Below are 17,329 nucleotides of genomic sequence, written 5' to 3'. Positions count from 1 at the left end.
TTAGGAAGAAGATCTATTATATTTTTATTTTGCGTAAAAGAAATTTAGGACATTATGCAAACTTTTTCTTTTTTATAAAGGAAAGCAAAACAAGGAAAAGAAAACTTATGGAAAGAAAATCTTAGAAAGGAGGAAGAAGAAAAACAAAAACGACTCCAAGAAGAAAAAGCACAGGAAAAAGTTCAAGAAGTGGAGCGGAAAGCTGAGGAGAAACAAAGTAAGGATAAGGATAAAAACAATTGGTTTGATTTTTCTGAAACAGAGCAACAGAAGCAACAAGAAAAAAAATTCTAATGAGGCAAAAAGAAGAAGAAAATTTAAATGGATGCTAATTCTTTTTCTAAATTAAACTTGGATGAGAAGTATGTAGTCTTAACTAAAACAGATTGAGGGTAGAAATCTTAAAATGACACAAAGAAAAGAAAGTAGTCGTCACTACCAAGGCATAAACCTGGACCCAGTGTTCATAACTGAAGTAATTTAAAACTTTATTTCACTAGTGTAACTAAACTGTTTTTTTTAATGAAGTAACAGTAAACTGTTAAGTCTTTGCACAGTGAAATTTTCTCAGATGATATACGTTGTTTTTAGTACCCCTTCCCAGCGTATTTGTAAAATATTAACAGCTTAAGTATTATTGTATTTTTTCTGGATACACATATTTTTGAATCCTTATTAATGACAATGTATTAAAAATTTTTTAAGTTTAAGCATTTATTCTACAAATGAACAAAGTAAAATATCTTTAATCTAGTAAGTCTAGTATGCTTGTGAGCCCTTCTGCTGTGTTTGTTTTTAGAACCATACTGATGAATCTGTAATTAACCCTGTTTATACTGACTCACTTCCTCACTTGTGACCTCCCTTTTGTGCTCGTCTTCCCTGTGATAGTCTGACCTCCACAGATCGAGTTAAGCCTCTTGCAGCTTAGCCTCCCTCCACCTGGCACAGCTCAGTCCCCAGCCCTCACCTTCCCTTATCCATGCCTGTGACACATCCTGCCAGTCGTCTCTCTGTTTTGCTGCCTCCTGCTTAACACAAATATCCTTGTTTGTTTTTTATATTGATTGTGACTGTTAGAAATACTTAAATCCAACAAGCCTATATCAAATGGATTCTCATTGTACTGTCTGATGCTCAGTTTGTTTTTTTTCTTTTTGAGCTCTTCATTGAGTCATACCAAAGATGTGTATCTATGAAAGAAGCAAATAATGATAATAATCTTCTCTTTAGGTGAGCCGGCTGGTACTTTGGTGAATTACAGAGCGTTATATCGCTTTGAAGCAAGGAACCATGATGAAATGAGTTTTAATTCTGGGGATATAATACAGGTTGGAAACAAAGCCTTTTCTTTTTTCTCATGAATAAGCTGAGTGCACTGTACTATATTACTTTCAATAATAATATTGAGTATACTATTATGGGGCTTCCCTGGTGGCTTAGACGGTAAAGAATTATACAGTAATTTACCATTTTAAAAATACATCTTCAGCATCACCTCATTTTGTTCTTAAGACATACTACAGATCTGCAGACGACATTACAGGTAGGGAATACTTACACAAGCTGTAATCCTCAGCGGCACGCTGCCAGCTTGGAGTGCGAGTACATGTCTTTTCATTTCTAAACCCAGTGTTCTTTTCACTAGGCCATGCTGCTTTATGCTGTAAAAAGTGACACTGATTTTATTTTAATAAATTACCAATGACATTTGGGAGAACTAGTTATTTTCTGACAACCATTAGAAGAGTTGAAGGAGTTAGGTTCTATAGTTCTAACTTCTAACTAGATGCAGAACAAAAAGGATTTTATTGTATAATCACATGCCATGTAAAATGGATGAATAAGAGAAGATGCAAGGAATAGCGTTGATTGAGCTATTGTGATACATTAGGAAGAATACAGGCTGTAGAAGCATAGCAACTTGGATTTTAGTCCCGACTTCAGTTTTCCTCTTAGAAAATAAAGGTTATATTACCTAGATTACCTAGCCAGTGTCTGTTTTCTTTTTAACCTGCGTTGTCACCAGTTTGGTGTATTTTGTCAGTTGAATAGCAAAAGCTGAATGGTACTTGGACTAGGGTTTACAAGAACCGACTCTTCAGATGCTCAGTATCCTCCACAGCTGCACACTGCTTCTGTTGCCATTGCCGCAGTGGCCGTGCGTAGCTGCTCCTCAGCTGAGGGAGGTCCATTACATAGGCAGCTTGAGTCCCCAGTCTCCTGGCCCCGCCATTCCTCCTTGTCTAGTTGGTGGTGATGAGGTGGTGTCCAAGAATGAAGAAATATAGCCTGTCTGGGCATGTCTGGCCAAGAGCCTACTTAAAGTTTGGTTATGTCTTTTGTTTCAGCAAATTCTTGTTGGAGGTTATACTAGGCTAGGGATATAGTAAACAATTCACAGTCTCTGCTCTGAATAAGTTTACAGTTATTGAGAAAGATAGACATCCCAAAGAAGTAGAAGAAGGGTGTGGACGGCTGCCCACTTTAGAGTAGACCTCTCCCACAGTCAGAGGGCCAATCTGGTTGTGGTGACAGCAGGAACATAAGGTGAGCTGGAGTTTCTTGAGTGCTTATCTTCTCTGCCGAATCATTGATGTAAAGAATGTCATGAGTTACTACTGTAAAGAATGTCATGAGTTACTGTCAGATATCTAATTTGGAGGCTTCCCAGGTAGCACCAGCAGTAAAGAACCCGCCTGCCAATGCAAGAGATGCAAGAGACACAGGTTCAGAAAGATCCCCTGGAGGAGGGCATGGCAACCCATTCCAGTATTCTCACTGGAGAATCTCCATGGACAGAGGAGCCAGGTGGGCTACAGTCCATAGGGTTGCAAAGAGTTGGACATGACTGGAGCAGCTTAGCATGCATACACACACCTGATTTGGACAGCTTAGTTAATAATGGTGTTCATTCACTAAGAGAGGAGGATTAGAAGGAGGACATTTAAAGGGGAATTATAATGAGCTCGGTTTGCGATGAATTTCAGATTTCTAGGCAGCAGTTGCGTATCCAGAGGTATCTCAAGCGATCTCTGGCAAAGGTCAGAGGGGGCCAGTTTGGATGTCATCAGTGTGTTGTGATGGTCATTGAAGATGTGACCGTGGCAGAGCTCCCCTAAGGGGGAATAAAGAAGGGGGAAGATGGCTGAGGGTGCACTCGCTGGGAAGCATGGGCACTGAGGGATTGTCAGAGGAAGGGGAGCCGGGGAAGAATGACTAGAGGAGGAAACGAAATAGAGTGTAGTGTCAGGGAAGTCTGAGAAGAGGGGTCCACAGGTAAAACAAGACAGTGCTTTAGAAGAAATAACCATTGTATCAGCAACAGGACAGTTACTATTAACCCTGAGAAGAGTGTTAGTTGAGTGGGATAGTGGAGGAAGAAGCCAGATTTCTGTGAGTTGAACGGTTGGAGGGGAGGAAGGAGGAGACAGTGAATATATGAAAATCTTGAAGGAGCTTGGCTTCTGAAGGGGAGAAGGAAGTGAAGGTGGAAAATAATGACAAATGTGGATTGAGGGAAGTTGTTCTGTTTTCTTGTTTTTTTAACTTGGCAGAAGCTTGAGCAAGTCTAATGATAGAAAGGGTCTGCAGAGAAAAAGGGTTAATGATACCAGAAAGAGTAAATTACTAATAGAGGGAGAATTTTTTTCCAATTAAGCTATAATTTACATTTAGTAAAGTGCACAGCCATCAGTGAATAGCTCTAATAATTCATACACATATGTAAATCTTTGAAGGGGCTTCCCAGGTGGCTCGTGGTGAAAGGATCCACCTGCCAGTGCAGGAGATATGAGTTCATTCCCTGGGTCAAGAAGATCCCCCTGGAGGAGGAAATGGCCACCCACTCCAGTATTCTTGCCTAGGAAATCCCATGGACAGAGGAGCCTGGCGGGCTGCAGTCCATGGGGTCGCAAAAGAGTCACTACTTCACAAGTAAAACGACGACAACGTAAATCATTGAAGCCACCATTGAGATCAACACAGAGAGCACAAACGCTCAGGAAGGCACCTCAGGCCTCCCTGTCAGACCTGTCTGTTCTGACCAGCGGATGGAGACGAGAAAGGTTCTTGACAATGTGGAGGGCCCAGGAAGAGGGAGAGGTGGAAGGACTGGGTACATTTTCCTTTGTGGTTGGAGGGCTGCATGAAAGCGTGGATGGGATCGTAAATATTGCTGAAGTAGAGGTGAAGTCAAGGCTGAGGGCTTCTGTATTGTTGTTAAGATAGGAGGCAGGATCTAATCAACTTAATGCGAAAAAGTGGCAGAGAAGGTTTGAGAGAAAGTGGAAGAAATTAGAAATTCCTCTGTACCCTGGCAACCTTTTTCATCACAACCTATGTTTCTAGTCTTATCTGTTAATGCTGTTTTTGAAGTTATAGTTTCTCTAGGCCTGTGAGAATTATGTAAAATTTCCTATCTTAGGTCTCTATGTAAATTGCCAACTAGAAATTAATTATAATCATAAATGACAAGTATAAAATTGATTAAAGTTGACTGCTTACAAAGCAAATCTGGCCTAACTCTGAAGAATAAATGAATCAGCAGTTTCTTTTTCATAAGGCAGAAAATAATAGGAAACAGTATTAAAGAGATTATGCTTTTAAAAGTTTGAAAGAAAAAGAGGAAGTTAGTATTTGAACACCAGTACTCATACATTTCAGTAATTCCTCACCTTGAGACCAAATATTTAAATCAGGTTTAGGTTGTATAATTCCTGGGGTTTGTTGTTCTTGCCTTCATGGAGATTCTGCTGGTCTTTGTGAACTATTTTTGTGTATTAACTTGGATAAAATTAAAAATTTAAGTTTAAAAGGGCACCTTGTCAATTGTTAGAGGTAGTAACCTATTGTAGAAAATGCTTTAACCATGTAGTTAGATGGACTTGATTCTGAAAATTAGGCTGCTGGACAGTGTTCTGCATCTCTTCTCTTTGCAAATATGTGGCTTTCCAACCACTGCTAATTCTTCTTTTTGTCTCCATAGGTTGACGAAAAAACTGTAGGAGAACCTGGTTGGCTTTATGGTGGTTTTCAAGGAAATTTTGGCTGGTTTCCATGCAATTATGTAGAAAAAGTGACATCAAGTGAAAAATCTGTGTCTCCTAAGAAGGCCTTACTTCCTCCTACAGTATCTGCTACCTCAACTTCTGAGTAAGTTTTTAGCTAATAACGGAATTTATATGTCGCTGCACATGTTTGAATCCCTAATATGTATTTGTGTCAACCTGATATTTAATCAGATTGTAATCTGTACTGGACTCTGTCAGAGTACCTTTTATTCCAAATTTAATACTGAAGTTTAGTAAATAAAAACATAGGTCTTTTTTTTTATTAATTTGTGTTTAAGCACTATGTATATTATATATATGAGTAGATAAATTGGTAGTACTTCATTAGATTCTAAATAATTAAGTATACTTACATCATATTGTTATATTTATAGATCACTTTCTTCAAACCAACCAGCATCTGTGACTGATTATCAAAATGTATCTTTTTCAAACCTAAGTGTTAACACATCATGGCAGAAAAAATCAGCTTTTACTCGCACTGTGTCCCCTGTGTCTGTATCACCGATTCATGGACAGGTTTGTATATTTCATTTTTGTGTGTTTTATTCTTTAACATTGCTCCTGCTTCATATAAAATAGAATGAAGATTTTTGCACAAAGGCTTCATTGATTCATTTACCATTTGTAGCATTTCGTTTCGGTCCTTAACCGTTCATGTGTGATACAAAGTTGAAGAAATTATTAGGGGTTTCTCAACAATTTATGGAGAAGGCAATGGCATCCCACTCCACTACTCTTGCCTGGAAAATCCCATGGGTGGAGGAGCCTGGTAGGCTGCAGTCCATGGGGTCACGAAGAGTCGGACACGACTGAGCGACTTCACTTTCACTTTTCACTTTCATGCATTGGAGAAGGAAATGGCAACCCACTCCAGTGTTCTTGCTTGGAGCATCCCAGGGACGGGGGAGCCTGGTGGGCTGCCGTCTATGGGGTCGCACAGAGTCGGACACGACTGAAGCGACTTAGCAGCAGCAGCAACAATTTATTCTCTTAGTAACAAGTTCCTACCAGCTAAGGTTTCTAAACTCAAAATATCATCGTTACAAATTTGATTATATTCTTAATTTGTAATTATTATAAGAAGAGCTGTGGGCTTGGGGGGATTTTTGTTTGTTTGTAATTTTCCTTAATTAAGTCATTGTGTGAGAACTGTATTGTATGTGTATTTAGCCTCTGGTTTAGATGTAACCAAGATGCAAGCATTTACATTGCTCGCGAAGTCATGTCAGACTCTTGCAACCCCATGGACGCCTGCCAGGCTCCTCTGTCCATGGGATTGTCCAGGCAAGAATACTAGAGTGGGTTGCCATTTCCTTTTCCAGGGAGTCTTCCCGACCCAGGAATGGAACCCAGGTCTCCTGCATTGCAGGCAGATTCTTTACAGACTGAGCTATGAGGGAAGCCCATTGTTACATTAACATTATTAAAAAGAAATTGCAGACTTTATCAGAATAGAGTCCTGCAAATTTCACGTTACTCAAAAAATGTTTTTTGTGTGACCATAGGTCCTAGGCATTTATTCTGTGCTAGAAATTTAATGAAAGAAAATTCTGTCATTAGTAAGTCATCAGCTAATGAAGACACAAATAAATAACTGTATGAGAAGTGTTGTAATAAAGATATTTTATGAAATCCTAAAGGGTATACAGCAGAGAGAGTATTTCAGTTCAACCAGTGGGAATCAGAGCAGGCTTCACAATAGTTAAGAACCCTCAAAAATGAGCAAGCTTTTAACAGAGAAGGAAAGTTATTCCTATGAATGAACAATTTGGGGAAAGTCACTGAGGCATGTTAACACAGGAGTTCATAGGAAATAAGTATTGTTTATAGTGTGGCTAGATTACCAGATTCATAAAGAAAGGGTTAAAATGTAGTTGGAGAGAGAGGTTGAGATTTATTTGTGAAGCATTTAATGCCATGCTAAGCAGCTGGCAGTGGAAAGTCCATGTGAACGTTGCTCAGTCGTGTCTGACTGTTTGCGACGCCATGGTCTGTAGCTTGCCAGGCTCCTCTGTCCATGGAATTCTCCAGGCCAGAATACTGGAGTGGGCAGCCGTTCCCTTCTCCAGGAGATCTTCCCAACCCAGTGATCGAACCTAGGTCTCCCACATTGCAGGCGGATTCTTTACCATCTGAGCTACCAGTGGAAAGCCCGTGAAGGTTTTCAAAAGGAGAGTTAAGTTGTGTATTTTAGAGAGAGAACTCTGGCAGTCATATAGAGGCCAGATTGGTAGAAGGAAGCAAAGGGAGGAGACCACCAAAGGGTGGATATTACAGTAGTAACAGGTGATGCTGTGAACCAGTGTCACAGTAGCAAAAATACACAGAAGAGGGGAGGGACTTAAAAAAGTATCAGTCAACCCAAATTTGGCAATCCATTGAACAGGAGGAATGAGGAAGAAGTTGCAGTTAAAGATACCTCTTCAGGGTCTTTAGCTCAAGTGACTGAGAGGATGGTGGTATCATTGTGCAGTGTAGGAGGAATGGGTTTGGTGAGTTCTAAAAGTGATTACATTTCAGATGTATCACTTAGGTATTTGTATACCTAAGCATGAGGGCCAGGCCCAGCAGGCAGCTTGATTTACAAGTCTAGAGGTCAAAAGATAAAGTTACAGTTAAAATATAGATTTGAGGGCTTCCCTGGTAGCTCAGTGGTAAAGAATACACCTGCTAATGCAGGAGACATGAGTTTGATCCCTGATCCAGGAAGATCCCACATGCCACAGAGCAACTAAGCCTGTGCACCACAACTACTGAGCCTGTGCTCTCAAGCCCACGAGCTTCACCTTCTGAACCCGCGCACCCTAGAACCTGTGCTCCACAACAGAAGAAGCCACTGCAGCAAGAAGCCTGAGCGCCACAGCTAGAGAGCGGCCCCCGCTCCCGGCAACGAGAGAAGAGCCTGAGCAGCAACGAAGACCCTGCCCAGCCAGAAATAAGTAAACGAAAGTATATACATTTGAAAAGATACAGATTTGAGAAGTCCTGCCTGGAAAATCCCATGGACGGAGCAGCCTGGAAGGCTGCAGTCCATGGGGTTGCTGAGGGTCTGACATGACTGAGCGACTTCACTTTCACTTTTCACTTTCATGCATTGGAGAAGGAAATGGCAACCCATTCCAGTGTTCTTCCCTGGAGAATCCCAGGGACGGGGGAGCCTGGTGGGCTGCCGTCTATGGGGTCGCACAGAACTGGACACAACTGAAGCGACTTAGCAGCAGCAGCAGCAGCAGCAGCAGGCGTAAATAAGATTTTAAGAGAAATCATGTGAAACAGGAAGAGAAAGAGGCTGGACCAAAGAGGAGCCGTCAGTCACCAGACAGTGAGCTTCAGGAAACTGGAGGGATTTCAGTGATGTCACCACCAATCAGAGATCAGGGAAAGTAAGGGTTTGAAGAAGCTTTTGGCTCTGAAATTATCAATGATCTTGTCAAGAAGTTCAGTATTACAACGGTTGCAGAACCTAAATTAGAATGGACTGAGGGGTGAAATTGGAAAGCAAGTGCAAGATTTCTGTTTCTTTAAAAAGTTAGAGGTAGAATTAAGTAGAGAAGTAAAGAAATTAAAGATTCAAAAGAGAGAATTCACAATGTTACAAAATATTTTTAGAAGATGGGAGGGCCTGGTAGAAAGTTTAGAGCCCAGGTAGAGGGGTTAGCCTTATCAACAAAACAGAAACACTCCTTCCTCTGAGAGAAGAAAAGAAAGGAGAAATCAGAATATGAAGAAGTTACGAGAAGGAAACAAAAGTGGAGGAAGGTCAAGCAGAGCTGCATCTCCATTCCTAGTGGAATAAACTGGACCCACTGCAGTGCGGAGACTTGGAAGTGGGGCAAGAAAGGGTTTCCCTTTTCATTTGTTATGTGACTACCCATGGTGCTTAATGCCAAGGGGTCTCCTTGAATGGTAAGTGTTGGGTCTTTATTCAGATGGTCATCTGTCGTATATAATTTTAAATCAGTTAGTAGATTATCTTAAGTCATCATTGATAATAACTCACCGCCATACCAAACCAGTCTGCTGTTAGAGCAGTCAGTATGTTATATCCTGGGAAACAGAAATCACAGTTGTCATTGTTTTCTGTGTGTTTTTGATTTTGTGGTTTTGTCTTCACAGGGACAAGTTGTGGAAAACCTGAAAGCACAGGCCCTTTGTTCTTGGACGGCAAAGAAGGAAAACCACTTGAACTTCTCAAAGCATGATATCATTACTGTCTTGGAGCAGCAAGAAAATTGGTGGTTTGGGGAGGTTCATGGAGGAAGAGGATGGTTTCCGAAATCTTACGTCAAAATCATTCCTGGGAGTGAAGTTAAGCGGGAAGAGTAAGCACTTAGTTTTGTGTGTTTCCATGAGATGTGGATGTTGCCAGTTTCACTGATGAGTCAGCCACAGTCCAACTGGCTGTGCAGGAAAATTAGAAGTTTAAACTTAACTCTGAATATCAGAATGGTGATTCCTAGAGTGAAACAAAATCATACCTAAGGTATCTGTACCAGTTTTAGAATATCCTTTATTCTAGTTATTTCAGATTCCTAAAGTTTTTGAAGTGCTTAAAATTTTAGATCGTTTGCTTTCTTTGTACCAGCAGGTCAGTTAGAGAAGTTATTTTTCATTTCCTTTGGAGCTTTTTCCCTTGTTGGTTACTGTAAACTGTCAATATTTAGATAAATCTTTACTGAGGGCCTCACCTCTGCCTCTCCCATCTCTGGATCTCCACAGTTCCTTGCAGGTCACCTTTCTTGGTGCTCATGACACACTGTGTTGTAGCTATTTCCCTTCTTACCTATATTCCTTATTAGGTCATAAGCTCCAGGAGGTGGGATTCATGTCTTTTTTTGTTTGCTTTTTAGATTTTTGATCCCTAGTGTGATCTTAATGCCTAGTAGCTGCTCAGTCATACTTGCTTAGTGAAGAGAGGAGCTAATGAAAGAACACACTTTCTTTTGCATGAACAAAAAACAAAACCAGATGGGGCCTCTTGCCTTTATTTCCCAGTCTCTAGAGGAGTCAGGTCATCAAACATCTTTACTACCAAGAACCAAGTACTCTAATGTAGCTGTGGGTAATTATCACTTGTGTTTTATGTGGAAGTTGGTCTAAAAAGAAAAGCAAAATGATTTATTGAAAAGGAATGGGGTCAATGGAAATTAAGATCTTTGAGTTCTGATTCTACTATTTTTGCTAGACTGTATGAGGTAAGCCTTTTTGGTCTCGAGTTTTTTCATTGATTGAATGAAAATAACTAAAAAATCTTTAAAAATTCTTTCAGTGCTAAGGTTCTGTACATTAATTTTTAGTTCAAATGTCAGAAGACATTCACTTTTCAACCTGACATGGAATCCTAGAGTGTGTGATAGCAGTGGCAGCAGTGAGAGCTGGTATGTGTGCTGGCACTATGCTAGGCCCTTTATGGTAATTATCTTATTTAAACTCCATAACGTTTTACAGAGAAGGAACACATAAGCACAAACAGGTTAAGTTTAAATGCTTAAAAAGACATTTCTTCTAACTTTTCATTCGATTACTGATCTTTCTAACATAAGGCACGCAACTTGAAAATCTGCAGTAATGGAGAATTCAGCCAGGCAGTCCGTTTGGTGTGCCCATGAGTTGTAGTCAGAGTCCATTTTTAACCTGAAAACTGCTTCACTATACAATTTAGTCACATAAGTGGGGACCTCTGATATATATACAGATGTCTACTTCTTACTGCCACAGTTTTCTAGATTTCTTAGTTTCCTGGGTTAAATTGAAAATAAAAGCTATATATGTTCCCATATGTAAAAATAAAGCGCTGTTATTTGTATATATTTTTAAATGTACTGTGCTCTAAACAAGTAGTAAAATTTATAATTGCCCTTATTTTTTTCTAACCAAATCCAGCCCCATATGTGCTTCACCAAATAACTGCCCATTTACCAGTGCCTAATGTCTTTTAGATTTAGAAAAGCAAAATAGCTCACATTTGAAGAACTATTTATAAATCATACTGAAATTACTTAAATAGATTTAAAAAATTTAGTAGTTTGTAAGTAGGCAGTTTATAATCCACTAAGATTTTGTGTGTGAGCGTATTTCTAGCTTCTGTACTGAGACAATATTTCAGTTAATTTTAGCCCTTAAAAGAGCACACTGCTAAAAACCTGCTGTCTTCATCAAACCATCTTTCTTTTTTATTTACGTGATGATGCCTTTTTTATTGTATTATTATTGTTTTCTATCTGTTTTGTATGTTTATTTGGCAGACCAGAAGCTTTGTATGCATCTGTAAACAAGAAACCTACCTCTGCAGCCTGTACAGTGGGAGAAGGTGAGCTTTTGTTAATTCGTAAATTAGGTGGAGGTCAAATTAGCTACTGACTGATTATATAACTGACTTCCCACAGTTGTTACTCTTATTGCTTTTGTGTCTTCAGTGTTAAAGTGAAATTAGGAGAAACCTGCTGCCACTCTATTTCACATGAATATTTAGGAGATAGAAAATATATGACTGAAAATACTTGACACTTTAAAAAAATCAGTACTATAAAAGTTCATATCAGTTCAGTTCAGTCGCTCAGTCGTGTCCGACCTTTCACGACCCCATGAACCACAGCACGTCAGGCCTCCCTGTCTATCACCAACTCCCCGAGTCTATCCAAACTCATATCCATTGAGTCAGTGACGCCATCCAACCATCTCATCCTCTGTCGTCCCCTTCTCCTCCTGCCCTCAATCTTTCCCAACATCAGGGTGTTTTCAAGCGAGTCAGCTCCCAGTAGCATATTGGGTACCTACCAACCTGGGGAGTTCATCTTTCAGTGTCCTATCTTTTTGCCTTTTCTTATTGTTCATGGGGTTCTCAAGGCAAGAATACTGAAGTGGTTTGCCATTCCCTTCTCCAGTGGGCCACATTCTGTCAGACCTCTCCACCATGACCTCAATAAATAAATAGATAAGTGTGGCAATGAAATAGCATAAAATTTTTTGTTTTCCTTTTATTATATATTATAGATGTTTAAAATATAAGGAAATTTTAGTACATTTAATTGTTTATGAATTGCCTTTTTTTTTAGCCACACTGTGCAGCTTGTGGGATTTTTAGTTCCCTGACCAAGGATTGAACCCAGGCCCTTGGCAGTGAGAGCATTTTAATTACAGTATGCCACATAAATCATTAAGTAGGATTTGAAATCAAGATATACTTTAATCATAAATATTACAAAGAAATTTTTGTTGTCCCTTGGGTGGTTTGACTATCTTAATTTTGAAAAGGTGTTGAAAAATGTCTACCCTTATTTCAGGCAGTGTTTTTATGTAATAGTTATATAGGTTTATAAATGAATTGTATATATCCATTGTAAAACTAGTTGAATAGTTTACATTTTGTCTGTATTGCTCAAGAAAATCAGTTTAATAGTAAGTTAAACAGTTTATTTATTATCTACTACTTTAGAGATTCTATTCTAGAGCCTAGAATTATGTTTTATTTATCATATACAAGGATGAATAAAACAGTTTCCCAGGTGCTAACAGCAGAATGGGAAGGATAGGCATATAGTTGTAATAAATTCTAAATGAAAACACAGTTTTGAGTAAGACCTATGAATCCACAGAGGTGGCCACATTGAATCATCTTAAACAATAAGTAGGGTCTTGCTTAGTGATGAAGGAAAAGAAGGCTTGGTGGACAGAGGGAAAGGCGTGAGCCAAGGCTCAGCTGTGAAAGGTTAGGAAAGGAAAGTGAAGTTGCTCAGTTGTGTCTGACTCTTTGCGACCCCATGGACTATAGCCTACCACGCTCCTCTGTCCATGGGATTTTCCAGGCAATAGTACTGGAGTGGATTGCCATTTCCTTCTCCAGGGGAATCTTCTCGACCCAGGGATCGAACCCAGGTCTCCCTCATTGTAGACAGACGCTTTACCGCCTGAGCCACCAGGGAAGTCCTAGGGAAATCCAGTTACCAGCAAGCCTAGAGCCGGAGGTTTACTGTGGAATAAAGGCAGTGGAATGATGCTAGGAAAGTGGTGAGGAGCATTTTGAAAAGAACCTCGCTTGTTACAACATACCTTAACCTTGCAGTCATCTTTTGTTTTATTGAGTCAGCTAAATTGAATAGTATAGGAATGTGGATAGTAAATAGTTTTTGTATGATGGTTCTGGTCATCTTCAGTTTATGATCTGCAGATCAAATTTCATGTCAACAAATACATATGAAAACTTAGATAGTTCCTTAAGGTTATTCATTAACAAATATTTATGGAGCATCTATTCCATGCGAAGCACCTACTAGGAGCTGGACCATTGTGATGGAAACTGGCCTCTCATACTGATGTCAGCTGAAGAGTGGGCATTTGCATAACTATATATAAAAGAATTTAAGAGATTAAACTATATGTAACAAGGTTAAAAAAACTTTTCCTGTCTTGACCCTGTAGAGATACTGATATGTATTTGTAGCTTTGGGGTTATTCTCTGTGACATGATGATGATACAGTGGGAAAAAAGAAACCTGTGATAAAGCTTTCCATCCATCCTAAGTCGCTTCAGTTGTGTCTGACTCTGTGGTCCCATGGACTGTAGCCCACCAGCCTCCTCGGTCCATGTCATTCTCCAGGCAAGAATACTGGAGTAGGTTGCAGTTTCCTTCTCCAGGAATCTTCCTGATTAAGGGGTCAAACCTGTATCTTACAATTCCTGCACTGGCAGGCTGTTTCTTTACCACTAGCACCACTTGGGGAGCCCCAGTCTTATCCCAGTAATTATTAAGTAATTACTTCATTCTACTTTCTACCTTAACATCTCTTTACATTAGGTTTCCTTAAGTCACAATGTCTTTTACAGCAAATTTACTTAAAATCTTGGAAATTAACACTCTTTTTTTTTTACTTTTGTTATCTTATAACCAAAATTAGTTTCTTTTTTCTTTATTCCCTACAGAGTATATTGCACTTTATTCATATTCAAGTGTAGAACCTGGAGATTTGACTTTCACTGAAGGTGAAGAACTATTGGTGACCCAGAAAGATGGAGAATGGTGGACAGGAAGTATTGGAGACAGAACTGGAATTTTCCCATCAAATTATGTCAAACCAAAAGATCAGGAGGTAGAGTTACTTTGGTATAGAAACAGAATCATTCCATTTCTGTTGCTCAAGGTTCATATTTATAAAGGATGCTTACATATGGTTTTGGTTGGGCTGCTTTGGTTACAAGGAGACCATTTACGGTAACTCCAATAAAATATAGTTTATCACAGAGATCCTGTTAGATAAAGGAGAAATGATTTTATGAAATTCCAAGAACAAGAGCCATAGATAGGGCCAGGCCTCATGATAACTGAAGTTAGGGAATGGTTTGGATCCAGGGAGGCTTAAAAGGAATCCGTACATCTTTAAGGCTCTGCCGTTATTATGACCCAGCCCACTCTTAGAGTTCCTGCTGCCTTGCTCCTACCACTAGCAGCAGTTCTCAGACTTTCTGATTTCAGGAACTTGGCACATTCTTAAAAGTTATTGGGGACTCCAAAGTTTCTGAAAATATATGGATTATATCTAGCAATATTTCCCATATTAGAAATTAAGACTGAAATTTTTAAAAATTTACTAATTCATTTTAAAATAACAAAATTCAACCCATTATATGATGACTTAAATAACTTGCTTTTAATGGAAAACAAATATGTACTTCTTCATCTTCAGAAACGTTTAATGAAAACGTTTGGTTGAAGTAGTTGAAGAAAATTCAACCTCACACAAATATGAGCGATAACAAAAGTGTTTTAAGAACGTGTTCAGATACCTGTGGATATTCTTTGACACTGCTGTACCAAAACTTGACAAGTACTAAATTCTTGTAGATTACTTGCAGTGCAGAATCTGAAGCCAAATCAGTGAACATTCCTTATTGTTACATTAAAATTCACCAGTCTGTTTTGCATACTGAGTGTGATGACATCATTCATTGATCATTTGGCAAATACTGAATCACTGAGTTATGCAAATATTCTCTATATTGCTACATTTGATTATATAATATTTTAAAAATTACATTTGTGGCTTAAAGACTCAAACATAAGACATGGCACCATAAAACACCTAGAAGAGATCACAGGCAAAACATTCTCCGATGTAAATCATACCACTGTTTTCTTCAGTCAGTCTCCCAGGGCAATACAAATAAAAACAAAAAATAAACAAATGAAACCTAATCAAACTTACAAGCTTTTGTATAGTAAAGGAAACCATAAACAAAATGAAAAGACAACCTATAGAATGGGAGAAAATAGTTGCAAATGATGTAACTGACAAGGGTTTAACTTCCAAAATACACAAACAGCTTATACAACTCAACAACACCAAAAAAAAAAAAACCCAATTGAAAAATGGGGAGAAGACTTAAATAGACATTTCTTCATAGAAGAAATACAGATGACCAATAGGCACATGAAAAACTGCTCAACATCACTACTTACTAGAGAAATGCAAATTCAAAAGTACAGTGAAGTACCACCTGACAGAATGGCCATCATTAAAACGTCTACAAATAACAATTCCTAAAAATAAGAAATGTGATTGGCCCAACTTATCCTGTAAAGTCAAACAGGTCATAGTTGCTGGTATGCAGTCTTTGTTCTTAGGTCAGGTTCAGGAGGAACATGGCAAACAATTAAAAATAAAAGCATCACCTTTTATGTAGCAGGAGCAAAACTCACATATCCCTTAACATACCCAGAGCACAAGTGTTATATGTGGTGGACATTAATTCTGACCCTCCCAATGATGAAATGAAATGTATTTGTATTAACATTTAATATTCAGAAAAGATTCGGAAAACGAGCTGTTCCTGTTGAGTTGCCAACATCAGCTGCTTATATATAGTGTATTCTGTCAGAGTCAGCTTTCCCTATAAGTATTGGATTCTTAACTTATTTGATCAGTATAAGGTTAATCATTATTTTGCTTAAGAGATGAGGACCGCTAAAGAAATGAGGACCCTGGGAATTAGAAATCTCTAGTTCCTAATAGCCTGTGTACTTTTAACCCTGGATTGTTGAAAAATGATAAAACAGTGTATCATTTCCTTATAGGGTTTTGGGAGTGCTAGCAAATCTGGAACATCAAACAAGAAACCTGGTATGTATCATGATGAAGACGACAAACTACCAAAGTGTTTACCAATCTTGAATTCATAGTCCCTTATATTTCTTCTTAAAGAAACCTCGTATATGTATCATGATGACGCGGACAAACTACTAGGGTGTTTAATAGTCTTGAATTCATAGTCCCTCGTTTTTCTTCTTTTCAGAGATTGCTCAAGTAACATCAGCATATGCGGCTTCTGGTTCTGAACAGCTTAGCCTCGCACCAGGACAGTTAATACTAATTCTAAAGAAAAACACAAGTGGGTGGTGGCAAGGGGAATTACAGGTAATAACTTTTAAATAACATTTGTTAATTTTATTATAAAAGTAATGCCTGCTCATTAGAAACATCAGATTAATAAAAATTTAATTTGTCTTATTTGACTGATTAATAATTAATAATTATTTGATTGATTATTAACAAAGCTCCAAGAGGTATTTACTTATTAGGAGAACATTAGAAAGGTCTTTTTAGTTTATGAATATTATTTGTGCGAAGTATGCAGAGAACTTTGAGACTGAACAATCTCCAAATAGACTTCTACAAATAGTGTTGAGATGCATATTGAATCTCCCAGTTGTTTAATGTTGACCTCAAAGGCCAGTGCAGAATTCAAGTGTTCTCAAGATACCCTCCCTCCTAACACAGATTGTAAGTTTGGAGGGCCCTAAGACCACTGCAAGATTCAGTAATTTCCCATAAAAACTCACAGGACTCACTGAAAGCTGTTATACTCATGGTTACGATTTATTACAGCAAAAGGATTTAGATTAAAATTAGCCAAGGGAAGAGATGTATGGGTCGGAGTTCAGGAGGGTTCCTAACACAGAGCTTCCCATTGTTCTCTCCCCGTGGGGTCATGGGCAGCATAAATCTCCTGGCAACAGTACACATGGAGTATTGCCAAGCAGCAGCAGCCTTGGGTTCCAGTGTGCTTATTGAAACCCCATCAAGTAGACACGGCTGATTGTTCGCATGCCTGAACTCAGTCTCCAGTCCCTCCAGAGGTTGTGTTCATATTATGACCCAGAGGGCCCACCGTTAATCATCACATCATTAGGCTCTCCTGCATCGTTAAGGCCCCCCACATAAACTGAGACACTCTTTTAACAGTCAAGACATTTCACAGG

General features: G+C 38.9%; 1 protein-coding gene across 2 annotated transcripts in view; it reads left to right on the top strand.

Moving 5' to 3' along the window:
* The window catches only part of ITSN2 (intersectin 2), an 84,249-nt gene that overhangs the window by 33,440 nt on the left and 33,480 nt on the right, over positions 1-17,329 (top strand). For both annotated transcript variants that reach the window (XM_068965962.1, XM_068965954.1), the window contains 9 exons: positions 81-217; positions 1,234-1,331; positions 4,988-5,154; positions 5,447-5,591; positions 9,192-9,397; positions 11,321-11,385; positions 13,996-14,162; positions 16,145-16,190; positions 16,363-16,484. In XM_068965962.1, the coding sequence (XP_068822063.1) occupies positions 81-217; positions 1,234-1,331; positions 4,988-5,154; positions 5,447-5,591; positions 9,192-9,397; positions 11,321-11,385; positions 13,996-14,162; positions 16,145-16,190; positions 16,363-16,484 (1,153 nt within the window). The remainder of the gene's footprint in view (positions 1-80; positions 218-1,233; positions 1,332-4,987; positions 5,155-5,446; positions 5,592-9,191; positions 9,398-11,320; positions 11,386-13,995; positions 14,163-16,144; positions 16,191-16,362; positions 16,485-17,329) is intronic.

The sequence above is a fragment of the Capricornis sumatraensis genome, chromosome 1 (assembly GCF_032405125.1).
Source record: "Capricornis sumatraensis isolate serow.1 chromosome 1, serow.2, whole genome shotgun sequence".
In the NCBI taxonomy this organism is placed as follows: domain Eukaryota; kingdom Metazoa; phylum Chordata; class Mammalia; order Artiodactyla; family Bovidae; genus Capricornis; species Capricornis sumatraensis.
The sequence above is the reverse complement of the archived record's forward strand: the minus strand, read 5'-3'. Positions and strand labels throughout refer to the sequence as shown.